Source organism: Notolabrus celidotus, chromosome 11 (assembly GCF_009762535.1).
Source record: "Notolabrus celidotus isolate fNotCel1 chromosome 11, fNotCel1.pri, whole genome shotgun sequence".
In the NCBI taxonomy this organism is placed as follows: domain Eukaryota; kingdom Metazoa; phylum Chordata; class Actinopteri; order Labriformes; family Labridae; genus Notolabrus; species Notolabrus celidotus.
Window position 1 is genome coordinate 1,563,732 of NC_048282.1, and position 14,648 is coordinate 1,578,379.

At 44.0% G+C, this 14,648-nt stretch overlaps 1 protein-coding gene across 1 annotated transcript in view; it reads left to right on the plus strand.

The window, feature by feature from the left end:
* Positions 1–6,253, plus strand: part of LOC117821481 (dynein heavy chain 2, axonemal-like) — a 116,367-nt gene extending 110,114 nt beyond the window's left edge. Inside the window, exons 85-88 of the mRNA XM_034695791.1 lie at positions 885–1,061; positions 5,033–5,107; positions 5,827–5,977; positions 6,092–6,253. Coding sequence (XP_034551682.1) covers positions 885–1,061; positions 5,033–5,107; positions 5,827–5,977; positions 6,092–6,234 — 546 coding nt within the window. The 3' untranslated portion in view covers positions 6,235–6,253. The remainder of the gene's footprint in view (positions 1–884; positions 1,062–5,032; positions 5,108–5,826; positions 5,978–6,091) is intronic.
* Positions 6,254–14,648: the final 8,395 nt, after the last annotated feature.

A 14,648-nucleotide genomic window follows, 5' to 3' on the forward strand; every position in this document is an offset into this window, starting at 1 on the left:
GGCTAAAAATATCTAAAATATCTTTGTTAAATGTGCTGTGGTTAAAAAAGGTTAAAATGCCTTAAATGTTCAAACAAAATGCTTTTGGTTTGAGTTATGTAATAATTGACGGAGTTCTGAGGAAATGCGACATTCAAATTCATGCTAGTTTTCTGTGACTACCAACCCTAGCTTTAAGGAGCAGATTGTGGCAGAGTGGAGCACTTGTAGTTTTGACTTTGATGTATTTTTAGTTAAACTAAAGTAGATATTTGTCCTTATTCTAAAGATTTAAGGCAGCAGATGAATGAAATATGGTCTAGATTAAAGAAATGATGCATTATGTTTTATCTTTTGTCCCTATAAAGTCTTATTCTTCAATCAAAGAATAATTATAGGACTTACATTTGAAATAGTAATTTCTGTTTTATTATTCCTTTAAGAACATGTGGTGATGACTGTGATATGGTGGATTCATTATTATTCTCATAGATCCTCTGTGATATTTACTAGATTCTTCTAGATCTTCTGTGGTTCTCTACAAAGATCTCTTATCCATGTAACACCTGAGGAGGAAAGTTGTCAGATTAAAATATAAACTGTGTTCACACCTCACTTTCAAATTCATCCCTCATCCTTCATGAATCCCACCACATCTGTTTAAAAGACTTTATAATACCTGCTCTCTGAAGCCACACACAGCTGGTTCCATCAAATGACAGATTTACCATGTCACTCTCTCTCTCTCTCTCTCTCTCTCTCTCTCTCTCTCTCTCTCTCTCTCTCTCTCTCTCTCTCTCTCTCTCTCTCTCTCTCTCTCTCTCTCTCTCTCTCTCTCTCTCTCTCTCTCTCTCTCTCTCTCTCTCTCTCTCTCTCTCTCTCTCTCTTCCTCTGTTGTCCACCAGGCATACCCCTCACTGAAGCCCCTGGCACCTTGGACCAGAGACCTTTGCCAGCGAGTCAGTCAGTTTGCACAATGGGCCAAGACCACCCAGCCCCCCAACTTGTTCTGGCTCTCCGGCTTCACCTTTCCCAACAGTTTCCTCACGGCCGTCCTGCAGACCTTTGCTCGGCAGCACAATGTGAGAGTTTACACAACCCGCTCTGCATGCAGCACAAAGACAGTTCTAAAGTGAAACACTGCTGCTCCACTTTTTAACATTCATAAATGTGTTCAAAAACCCAGTTAGCTCTCATGATCCATCCTGGAGTTTCAAACTTAAGAAATACAAAAATCAGAGCGACTGAATGTGTGTGTGACCAACAGCTATAAAAACAATCCACACACTCGCCTGAGATCACAGCCTCGTGTTTGGGGCAGGCTCAAACTGCTCAACTATCTGGAAGACATCAGTGAGAAGACAGATATTTACTGACAGACGTCTGTAGTGGAGAAACCAGCATGAAAACCAGAGAGAGATTAAACATACAAGAGTCAGTCCATTCCTGAGACCACATCATCTATGGACATGAACAGAGAAACGTCAAATATCGACACAGAATCTGTGCCTGGAAATATGAAATCTGCCCAAGCAAAAGACCAGCTCACAAGACCGCTACGTCAGAGACCTGGGTCATAAAAGGCTGCTAAGGCAGAGACCTGGGTCATAAAAGGCTGCTAAGGCAGAGACCTGGGTCATAAAAGGCTGCTTAGTGAGATACCTTGGTCATAAAAGGCTGCTTAGTGAGAGACCTGGGTCATAAAAGACTGCTAAGTCAGAGACCTGGGTCATAAAAGGCTGCTAAGTCAGAGACCTGGTCATAAAAGACTGCTTAGTCAAAGACCTGGGTCATAAAAGACTGCTAAATCAGAGACCTGGGTCATAAAAGGCTGCTAAGGCAGAGACCTAGTCATAAAAGACTGCTGAATCAGAGACCTGGGACATAAAAGGCTGCTAAGGCAGAGACCTTGGTCATAAAAGGCTGCTTAGTGAGAGACCTGGGTCATAAAAGACTGCTTAATCCAGACCTGGGTCATAAAAGACTGCAAAGTCAGAGACCTGGGTCATAAAAGGGTGCTAAGGCAGAGACCTGGTCATAAAAGGCTGCTTAGTCACAGACCTGGGTCATATAAGGCTGCTTAGTCACAGACCTGGGTCATAAAAGGCTGCTAAGTCAGAGACCTGGGTCATAAAAGTGTGCTTAGTCAAAGACCTGGGTCATAAAAGACTGCTAGGTCAGAGACCTCGGTCATAAAAGGCTGCTAAGTCAGAGACCTGGGTCATAAAAGGCTGCTAAGTCAGAGACCTGGGTCATAAAAGACTGCTTAATCCAGACCTGGGTCATAAAAGGCTGCTAAGGCAGAGACCTGGGTCATAAAAGGCTGCTTCATCCAGACCTGGGTCACGAAAGGCTGCTAAGTCAGAGACCTGGGTCATAAAAGGCTGCCTAGTCAGAGTCCTGGGTCATAAAAGACTGCTAAATCAGAGACCTGGGTCATAAAAGACTGCTAAATCAGAGACCTGGGTCATAAAAGGCTGCTAAGGCAGAGACCTTGGTCATAAAAGGCTGCTTAGTGAGAGACCTGGGTCATAAAAGAGTGCTTAGTCAAAGACCTGGGTCATAGAAGACTGCTAAAGCAATGACCTGGGTCATACCTTGGTCATAAAAGACTGCTTAGTCCAGACCTGGGTCATAAAAGGCTGCTAAGTCAGAGACCTGGGTCATAAAAGACTGCTTAATCCAGACCTGGGTCATAAAAGGCTGCAAAGGCAGAGACCTGGGTCATAAAAGGCTGCTTAATCCAGACCTGGGTCATGAAAGGCTGCTAAGTCAGAGACCTGGGTCATAAAAGGCTGCCTAGTCAGAGTCCTGGGTCATAAAAGACTGTTTAATCCAGACCTGGGTCATGAAAGGCTGCTAAATCAGAGACCTGGGTCATAAAAGACTGCAAAGTCAGAGACCTGGGTCATAAAAGGCTGCTAAGTCAGAGACCTGGGTCATAAAAGGCTGCTAAGGCAGAGGCTTGGGTCATAAAAGGCTGCTTAGTCACAGACCTGGGTCATAAAAGGCTGCTAGGTCAGAGACCTGGGTCATAAAAGACTGCAAAGTCAGAGACCTGGGTCATAAAAGGCCGCTAGGTCAGAGACCTGGGTCATAAAAGACTGCAAAGTCAGAGACCTGGGTCATAAAAGGGTGCTAAGGCAGAGACCTGGTCATAAAAGGCTGCTTAGTCACAGACCTGGGTCATATAAGGCTGCTTAGTCACAGACCTGGGTCATAAAAGGCTGCTTAGTCAAAGACCTGGGTCATAAAAGGCTGCTTAGTCACAGACCTGGGTCATAAAAGGCTGCTAGGTCAGAGACCTGGGTCATAAAAGACTGCAAAGTCAGAGACCTGGGTCATAAAAGGCTGCTAGGTCAGAGACCTGGGTCATAAAAGACTGCAAAGTCAGAGACCTGGGTCATAAAAGGGTGCTAAGGCAGAGACCTGGTCATAAAAGGCTGCTTAGTCACAGACCTGGGTCATATAAGGCTGCTTAGTCACAGACCTGGGTCATAAAAGGCTGCTTAGTCAAAGACCTGGGTCATAAAAGACTGCTAAGTCAGAGACCTGAGTCATAAAAGACTGCTTAATCCAGACCTGGGTCATAAAAGACTGCTAAGTCAGAGACCTCGGTCATAAAAGGCTGCAAAGTCAGAGACCTGGGTCATAAAAGACTGCTTAATCCAGACCTGGGTCATAAAAGGCTGCTAAGGCAGAGACCTGGGTCATAAAAGGCTGCTAAGTCAGATACCTGGGTCATAAAAGGCTGCAAAGTCAGAGACCTGGGTCATAGAAGACTGCTAAATCAGAGACCTGGGTCATAAAAGGCTGCTAAGTCAGAGACCTGGGTCATAAAAGACTGCTTAATCCAGACCTGGGTCATAAAAGGCTGCTAAGGCAGAGACCTGGGTCATAAAAGGCTGCTAAGGCAGAGACCTGGGTCATAAAAGGCTGCTAAGTCAGATACCTGGGTCATAAAAGGCTGCAAAGTCAGAGACCTGGGTCATAGAAGACTGCTAAGGCAGAGACTTCGGTCATAAAAGGCTGCTAAGGCAGAGACCTGGGTCATAAAAGGCTGCTAAGGCAGAGACCTGGGTCATAAAAGACCGCTAAGGCAGAGACCTGGGTCATAAAAGGCTGCTAAGGCAGAGACCTGGGTCATAAAAGGCTGCAAAGTCAGAGACCTGGGTCATAAAAGACTGCTAAGTCAGAGACCTGCGTCCTAACAAGCAAGCCAGAAAAGTCCAGACATGGATGTGTGGCCGTACAGATCAGAGTAACAATGATTCTGTGTTTTTGAATCATGAGTCAGCAGAGTTATTAGTCTCTTAGTCTGATTCTGTTTCTGCTCCTGGTAATTGAAACCTTCTGGTATTATTGACCTCTCCATGTTGAGTCTTAATGGTCTTATTTGGTCAGAACTTCGACATAAACCAACTTTTTATTTTTCATAGTGAACTCTGGGTTCAGATGTTCTTCAGTTAATATTATTTAGTTTAGTCAAACCTGATGAAGGATACAGAAGAGATTTAACAGCTCACAGCTACAGACGCTGCTGGTGTTTCAGTGAAAAGTGTGACCCTGTTAACTGGTGACTCTCAGCCGAGTGAGCCTCTCACTAATGCTTTTAGTTTTTATGAAACACATATCTGATGAGTTTATTTTATAACACAAATTAAACTAGGATGCATTCAGGGGGACTCTGTTCATGTTTCAACAGCTGCTGTAACCTCATCAATCACTGACATGTTCGGCTGAACGTCACCAGTTAGCATGGTCACTCTAAACACCCAAACACTGGTTGCTGTGAAACGGTCTTAATCCTGTCTGGATTCTGGAGAGCTTGAGTCTGCGGTGAAGGATCGATTCAGAAGACCGACCACAGAACAACCCGACACTTTGATGCTGCAGACAGTTTTAATTCAGAGTTTAAAGCTTGCTAACTCGTATGAATGAACGAAGCTAAACGCCGCTTCTGTTGCTAACATGAGCACGCACCTCCTCAAAGACGTAGACTGTAAAGGAGTCTACTCGTTGTGTTACTCACATCCACTCTGTCTGTTTGCAGATATCAGTGGATACGCTGTCGTGGGAGTTTACAGTGTCCACTGTGGATGACAGCAGCCTGGTCTCCCCGCCCAAGGTGACCCCTTTCACACACATTCGTTTTTCCATGAAGATTTCCATAAAGCTGGCATGAGGCTACTTTCTCTGAGCCATCGATTTTCAGCTGCCATTTCCAATGTCCATCACATGCTCTGATTACTTGAATATGAATCATGTTTAATCATCTCTTTGTTCCTCTATCTTCCCTGTCCTCTAATCCCTCTCACACATGTGAGTTTGGTCTGTAAAGCAGTTTTACATTTTGAAGGTTTTCTGATCAAAGTGCTGGGACTCTTCATTTCTCACTCGTTTTAACTCTCTGTGCAACCACAGAACCAATGCAAAGGTTGAGCCCTTCCTGTCTTTATGCTGCTTCCTGCTTGCTTCATATTCACACATTTCCTTGTGTCCAGAGCAAATTTACCTCTCTTCCTTTTCTTTGTAATCTGTCTTTATTCCTTCCATCTCTCTCCCTCTGCCCCTTCATTTCTCCATTCCTGATTTTTCAATCTTGCATAACTTTCTTCTTCCCTTTATGTCCTGTATCTACCTCCGCTGCTCTTTCCTCCTCTGTTCCTCCATAACATCTCCCTCTTCCCTTGTTTTCACTCTCCCTCTCTTGTCCCTTTAGATTCATACGTTCCTGGCACAGCTGTGGGTCATTCATGTCTGTTCATGGTCACCTCTATCATTCCCTGAGTGAGCCTCCCCTTGTATTCCTTGTTTTTGTTGCTCATTTACACCCTCCTCTTTTAGGATGGAGTATTTGTCCGGGGTTTGTACCTGGAGGGGGCCGGTTGGGACAAGAAGAACTCGTGTCTGGTAGAAGCAGAACCCATGCAGATGGTCTGTCCCATCCCGACCATACACTTCAAACCTGTCGAGAACCCCAAGAAGATGTCCAAGAGTGAGTGGTTCTGGACTCCCTCAGTCCTCCTCTTGTTTTCTTAAGACGTGACCTGTGATTGGCTGTCTCAACTTTATATCTGTGTTCTTTGTGTTCTTTGTGTTCTTTGTGTAGGTATTTACCTGTGTCCATGTTTCTACACGCCGGTCCGATCAGGCAGGACGGTGCTCAGTGTGGAGCTTAAAGCTGGAGCCGTGACCCCGGACCACTGGGTGAAAAGAGGAACAGCTCTACTCATGAGCCTGGACACAGAATAAATTATTTTTACAAGATCAAGTTATGGATCATTGATTTATTCATTCACAACTGATCCACCACTATCATCTCTCTCTCTCTCTCTTCATCTCCCTCTATCCCTCTCTCCAACACGGTCTCAGCAGATGTGTGTCTAACATGAGTCTGGTCCTGCTGGAGGTTTCTGCCTGTTAAAGGAAGTTTGTCCTTGCCACTGTAACTTGCTAAATGCTGCAAAGTGCTCTGCTCATGGTGGATTAAGATGAGATCAGACTGAGTCCTGTCTGTAAGATGGGACTGGATCTGATCCTGTCTTGATGTTGGGTCTTTGTTAATAATAGAACATAGAGTACGGTCTAGACCTGCTCTGTTTGGAAAGAGTCTGAGGAGAACATTTGTTGTGATTTGGTGATATATAAATAAAGATTGATTGATAGTTTTATTCAACAAATTAGACCTTTAATTTACCAGGTAAAAATGTTTGAGAACCAGTTCTCATTTACAAACATGACCTGACCAAATGATGAAAACTGTAGCAAAAGTTAAACCAATACCAGCAGAGTAGTTCATTCGATACCTTTTATATGTCACTCAATGTAAACACAAGCATTGACCTTCTTCAAATGCTGTTCTGCTCATCTGATCGAAACACAAATAGAAAGTGTTCAAATTATTAGAATTATTAAATGAATGTGCAAAAATGTGCAATAAAGAACTACTTGGAAGTGTTCTTCAAACACTGTGAATCCTTGATTTACAGAGAGCCAGACTACACCACACCACAAACTGCTGTGGTAGTGGACCAATAGGGTTGCCAACTTTCTGACTCCTAAATAAGGGACAAGTGCACGGTGCCATGGTGGTGTGAGCATGATGTGTGAATTCAGCGTATATTCTGATTCTGATTCCACTGGAAATGCAGAAAGTGTGTATACTCCCTTTAATCCTTACTGTATCATTATGTAACCTCATATGAAGAAACCTCAAAGAAACCACAGTTTGGCTCTTCACATCAAAAAACAGGCAAAAGAAAAGTTAAATGCAGAAGAAGAGTATGACTCACCAAATGTTCTTTTTCCATGGATCTTTTTTGCTGCTCCTGACTGACTCAAGCAGTCTTTAGTCCTTTTGCACAGATAGAAGTCCTTACATGACAAGTCCCAGTTTACAGATATCTGAAGTTCATGTTTGATCAGCTCGGTTCTGCATCTGTTTCTTGAGTCTGACTGTTTAATGGCCCTCAGAGAGAAAATTCTCTTTAATTGGATGACAGGCGCTGTGATTGGCACATGATCTGCCGTTTTATCTGATCTAGGATCTGTAGAGTGCAGTCTTCTGTATTTACAAGAGTTAATAGTCTGTATACGGGACAATTGAGGTCCTGTATCAAACAAACCAATTTAGTCCAATATACGGGATGTCCCGTCTAATACGGGACACTTGGCAACCCTATGGACCAGTGACATGAGGCATGAGATCAAAGAAGGGGTTCAGTGATTGGCTGTGAGGGAAACCATACAAATAGTCATTTTGTTTGAGCAGGGTAAAAAAGGATGAAATCATTTGACTTGTTAAGATTCATAAATGCTGGGTACAGCCCTGTCGACTCCTCAGAGGTTACAGCCTGAGCTTTTACTGAACACTGCTTGTGTGCACTGATTTTAACATTTCAAATGTTCAAACATATATTTGAATCTAGTTTAAAGCATTTGTAGTCCTACTGTAACAATCCCTTGTTATGTTCTCCACCTCAGATAGCAGCAGAAGCAGAATATATGAAGGCAGTGTTAGATTCAGGTAACAGGCTAACCTCCATCTGGAACGCTGGAAACTGAAAACTCTGTTCTCTCTGACTTGGGGTTTGTGAAGTATTTATGGCCACAGGAAGTGTAATATTTAAGATACAGAGGCCATCTATTTTTTTATTTTTTTTATTTAACCTTTATTTAACCAGATAAGTCCCATTGAGATCAAGACCTCATTTTCAAGGGCGACCTGGCCAAGAGGTCAGCAGCACACGTCAGAATAAATGGCACAACTCAACAAAATGGAACATATATGCAGACAGTATGTAGAAGCAAACAATAATAATTTAAAAGTGCAACTTATTTCTTATCTAGAGCTCAAATTGAAGCTTACAAAGTTGGGCAGTTTTTTAAATACAAATGAGGCAGTGACTTTGACCATATAATGCTAAAAAGTGACCATTTCTCATGAGATTTCATCCAACAGATGCTGTTTTTATAGTCTTGTTGTGTATTTTGTGGATGATATTTTAAAATATAAAGTCAGCAAGGACCAGAATCTTATTTTGACCCTTGACACACAAAGAATGCAATTTTAACACCTTGTTTTTTAGATTTAAATTATCATGCCAGGAGCATTTTTAAACAAAGGGTTTTTTGGCCCCTCATGACCAAACGGCCTCGAGTTGAGAGTGCTCAGTATCATCTTGTGAAGGCCCAAGGTATATAACTGGAAATACTCATGAAAACAAGGTAGCCAAAAACATCCTGAGGGCTGGGTCTGGCTCCTGACCTAATGGGGTATAAAATCAGACTCAGACAATAAAGGTAATTGCAGCTTTTGTATATATATGATGTGTCATATGACACATCCACATGTACCCGCCCATCTTCATCCACTGTCTCTGTGAAAGAGGGACGGTCCAGTCTCTCCCACAGCCTGTGTTTTATGAGAAGTCCTAGTCCTACACTGTAGGGGTGAGGCCGTCCATTCCTGTGTCTGTGAGGAGAGGAGGAAACACAGATGACATATTTCATAAACTTGGGGATGATAAGTTGATATATCTAGAACATATGTAAACAACTTGATTATGATCGTCCGAATGACAGCAAACCCTTTAATTTGCCGTGCCCCTTATTATGATCGGGATCATGGCCTTTACGGGTCAACAAAGGCTGGCCTCAGATTATTAGTAGGAGGACCTCCATATTTCTATAACCGTGAACAGGTTCCCTGTAAGTTCAGAATCACGCACCAACCACAGGTTCTGTGCATTTATAATGACGTCGGATTGGAGTCACATCAGGAGCCTCATCAGAGCAGTTTGCCCCAGTGTTGAGTTTTAATATGGCTGAGATGAAAGCCCGCCGATAGGGGTGGACAACCGGGTCAGTTGTCCCGGGCCAGGGGTTGAAGGGGGGCCCAGAACCCGGCCCTGTGACAGGGATAATATTTGCTTAAATGATTCCAAAACTAAATTTAAAAAAAACATTTTTGTAAGTGTAATATTTGAGTAAGCTTTCCCTTGTTTTATTTTCCTAATTTAACGTGACATTGATCAAAAAAGATTTCACTCTCCCTTCATGTAGAAATGGTTTAGCCCATTACAGCGCATGCATTCAAAAGTTTCCCCGCTAATCACGCCCCCTCCTGTGTCCATGAACTTTCACTGTGGCTTTTTTTTTTTTTTTTTCAAGAGACAGAATTCTAGAACGTTGTGTTTGATCTTAAAGACAGAATTCAGAAACTCACACTAAGCAAGGCCAGCGCTTGCAGACTCTGGACATCCGGAGGAGATCCTGCAGAGGGAGGTAGAGGAAGATCCTGAGAAGGAGCTCCTCTGGGATCCCATGAGATACCTGAAGATGGAGAAACAGCTCAAGTTGTAGCCTCAGATGACACACTGCAGGAACATACAGGAGGGTACATGTAGTCTCCATCTCACTCTCACAGACTCTGAGGCACGCTCCTGCAGAACAGCAATAGACACATGATGTCGAGGAAGGCTTCGGCTGAAGCGCATTCATAACTCCTTGTTGGAAATTTAGTGTGCAGGCTTTCTTCCTCTTAAGTAGCTTCTGTGGAGTCATGCACCTTAAGAAGTTTGATGTTTGAGTGTGCATTTTAGTGTTTAGTTCTCAAACCAGAAAGTGTATGTGGCTCTGACTTTAGAACGACTTATTATGCACTTTAATAGTTCTCTGCAAGCGTGAAGACGCGCAGGGCGTAATCTCTCTTGTTTGGTGTACTTAATGCAGTTCTGTTTTTGCATGTTTGCAGAGTTGAACAGACTAACGCTCAATGCATTTCTGACTTTTAACAAGCCCTTTTTTATGCATGCACTCCAGAAAACTTCATGACAGCATGCCTCTGAAGTCTTTAAAGTTGTTTTGCACACACGTCTTTTGCAGCAAGTTTTCCCGTCAGTCTGCAGGACAGAAGGTCAATCATGATGTAAGAAGAGCACTTTTTTTGTCTTTATACCAATACATATTCAGACATATTTAGAGTATCGGTGAGCGAGAGGAAAGAGGCCCTCAGCCTTGCTCACCGGGACTTTCCCTGACATTTTTGCAACAGCTCACCTTGACCTCCTCCAGATATTGAACTCGCAGCTTGTAGGAAGACGTCCCGACATAGCCAGGGTGAAGATCTCAGCTGTTTGCTCTCACACTAAGAAGATTTCAAGGACGCTTTCAATATATTTATGTTTTTATTCATGTATCAAAGACTACAGGTAAACCTCTCCACAACAACAATGAAATTAATGACGTGTTTAAGGAATTCTATAGAAAACTCTACACATCTGACCTCAACCCAAGTGAAGACGGAATTAATCAATTGCTTAACCCAATTAAACTTCCACAGCTCGTAGAAGATCAAGCAAATCATTTAGACAGACCCATATCTCCAGAAGAAATTTTTCACGCCATCAATAAAATTCCAAATAATAAAGCTCCTGGTCCTGATGGTTTCCCTATCGAATTCTTCAAGCACTTTTGGGAAACCATATCTCCGCTCTTTATCCATATGATTACAGAACTCACAACTTCAGCCATAATTCCTTCAACTATGAACACAGCAATGATAACTGTACTTTTAAAACCAGATAAAGACCCAACTACCCCAGCCAGCTACCGCCCTTTATCACTCATTAACACAGACATTAACATTTTTAGTAAAGTACTCGCATCCAGAATTGAAGGTGTTATCCCATCCCTCATCCACCCCGACCAAACTGGTTTTATTAAAGGACGTCAATCATCTGACAACACCAGGAAGCTATTTAACTTAATGCAATTATCACAACAAGAAGACACAGAAAGTGTAATATTATCATTAGATGCTGAGAAAGCTTTTGACAAAGTCAACTGGACATTCTTATTCTCAACTCTAAAAAAATTTGGATTCAAAGAGACATTTATAGGATGGATTAGAGCACTTTACACTTCACCAATGGCCACTGTTTCCACTAATGGGTTCATTTCAAAAAACTTCCCCCTGCACAACGGTACTAGACAAGGATGCCCACTCTCTCCTTCCCTCTTTGCACTATTCATCGAACCACTTGCAGCTTCAATCAGAGAAAATAGAAATATAAGAGGTTTCCAAACATCTACAACAGAACATAAAATAATTCTTTATGCAGATGACATACTAATCCTATTAAAAGACCCCCAATCCTCCCTCCCAAAATGCTTTAATATAATCGCATCATTTTCAAAAAAATCTGGATACTCTGTTAACTGGTCTAAGTCCACAATCTTACCAAACAAATTAGAAGAAAAAAAAGTAGCAGCACTAGCTTCCAATCACCAACTCAGAACAGGGAATATCAAATACTTGGGCATTAATATCTCCCCCAAACTGTCTGATTTGTTTAATCTAAACTTCTCACCTCTCCTACTAACAGTCGAACAGGACCTACGCCGTTGGTCTAACCTCCCTTTATCACTATTAGAAAGAATATCATCAGTAAAAATGTCTATCCTTCCTAAAATCAATTATTTATTCACAATGATTCCAGTCACACCAAATAACTCCTGGTTCAAATCAATTAACTCGGCAATAACCAAATTCTACTGGAAAAATAAAACACCAAGAATAAAACTTACTACTCTCCAAAAACCCAAAGCCCAAGGCGGACTTGAATCTCCGGACTTTGAGCTTTACCATCTATCAAGCCAATTGAAATATTTGATACAATGGCACAGCAAATGTAAATCCTCCTGGCTTGATACAGAACAAGCACTCTGTGGGGAGCTTCAACTAGCCGACCTTCCATTTATCACACAAAATATAAAACAACACCAGTGTTTCAAAAGTATAACAATAGCAACGACCCTCAAAGCTTGGTGGAAAGCTGTTAAAATCACAAAGTCTCAACAAATTGCCCCATCCCTCCGCTCTCCCATCTGGAAAAACCCAGATTTCTCTTTTAAAAAGAAACCACTCCACTTCCCCAACTGGGTGAAAAAGGGCATCACGCACCTTCAGCTCATTACGGAGGAAAACACTCTCATCAGCCTCACCAAACTAGCCCAGAAATTTAGTATCACCCCAAACTTCTTAGAATACATACAACTACAATCTATAGTGACACCAATCCTAAATAGCATTGTTAACTCGCCGGATGACCCCATTCCAATTGACAGAATCTTAAATATCTTCAGCAAAAAAAAGAGCATGTCAAAAATATACGCTATCTTAAACCAGTCTGACACCTCGGTGTCATTACCGATATCAAAATGGGAATCAGATCTCTCAATAACAACTAACTGTGACTTCTGGAATCGAATCTGTATATACAACTTCAATAAAAGCATTAGCAAAAACTTACAACTTATCCAGTATAAAACCATCCATAGGACACACTACACTGTGGCAAAACTACACAAAATGGGATTATCAGAAACAGACAAATGCACCAACTGTATTCAAGATACAACAGACACATATCTCCATGCATTTTGGACCTGCACACCGGTCCGCCAATTCTGGCAACAAGTCATCAACAGATTGTCAACCATGCTCAACTGCAACATCCAGCTGTGCCCAACAACTTGCATCCTTGGCGACATATCGGAAATAACACAACACAATAAACATTCCACCATTCTCTTAACGGCCCTAATCATAGCAAAGAAGACTATCCTCTTAAATTGGAAATCAAAGAGAAATCTAAACATTAAGATTTGGGAGAATCTTCTAATGGACCAAATATCAATAGAGAAATGTTGTGCGACAGTTAATAATACACTGGACTCATTTGAAAGCAGCTGGCTACCAATCATCACTAAATTAACAGCTTGAACTAACTGACCTCCAAACAACCACAAAACAAAACAAAACAAAATAGTAGACTGCCAAATATTTTCATGACTTGAGTTTTCCCATATACTTCTCTCCAACCTATTGACTTACAGCCACATTCACAAACACATGGACACCCTCTTACCAGGGTTCATCATATACACACAATCACAAACCACACACATACACGTTTATATGCTCACACCCGCATACATATACAGGAGCTTTAAAGGGGCCTTGCGGTAACTCTCGGATGGCCCTTGGGATTCGACCTTGCACGGGTGGTCAGCCCCGCGCCCGGGGTGGTTAGGGCGTTGGGTTTGGTGGGGCCCTTCGCGGTGTGGGTGGCTGGGGCCTGTGGTTGGGCTCGGGGCCTTTTGACGGGGGGCTGCCGGGTGCCTGCCGGGTGCCTGCCGGGTGCCTGCCGGGTGCCTGCCGGGTGCCTGCCGGGTGCCTGCCGGGTGCCTGCCGGGTGCCTGCGCGGCCTCTGGTTCTACTGGTGGGGGAGGTGGGGGGGTTGTGGAGTTTGGTCCTGGGTTCCCCTTCTGGACGCTTCTGCGCTCTGTCCCTGTGGCTGCCTGGGGGGCCTCCTGGGTCCTGGGGGTTCGGTACCGGGGGCGGGTTGGGCGGGCGGTGTCCTGGACTGGGGTTGGCCGGCCGGCGTGGTGGTGGTGGGGGCAGGGGAAGGGTCCATTCATTGGCCTGCCTTTCCCTTCTGGTCTCCTCGGTTGGTTTTGGCCCTCCTCTGGCCGGCTGCGCCTACTCTGCTCGTGCGGCCTGCGGCGGGGGTTGGATTGGGGCATCACGTGGTGCCGGGTTCCCCTCCCTGGCTGTGGGCTCCCTGCCTCCCTGTGGGATACTGGGGGGGATCTCGGGTCGGGTGGCACGCCCTGGCACGGGCTGGTGGGTGGGGCTGGGGGGGTCGGGGACTGCTGGAGTGCCACCGCCCTAGGGCCCCCTGTAGTGGGCTTGCCGCAGACGGGCCCTGCCTCTTTTAACGCACTTCACTAGAACAGTTGGACAAAAAAAAAAAAAAAAAAGACAATAGGGTTGGGGGTGCTGTTGGGTGGGCGGGTTTTATACAGGGGGGAAGGGGCAGATGATGGGGCATTAGTGCACCAAGGCTCCCCCCCCCCCCTCTCCCACCTCCCTTCCACCCCCTTATTTTAATGCACCTCACTAGATACTGATATAGGTAAAGACATGGGTCGGGGGTGTGGGTTGGGTGGACCGGTTTTATACTGGGGGGGGGGGGGGGGGGGGGCAGATTGTGGTGCAGTAGTGCGCTACGGCTCTCCCCCCTCTCCCCCCCCCCCCCCCCCTATTTTAATGCACCTCACTAGATACTGATATAGGTAAAGATATAGGGTTGGGGGGG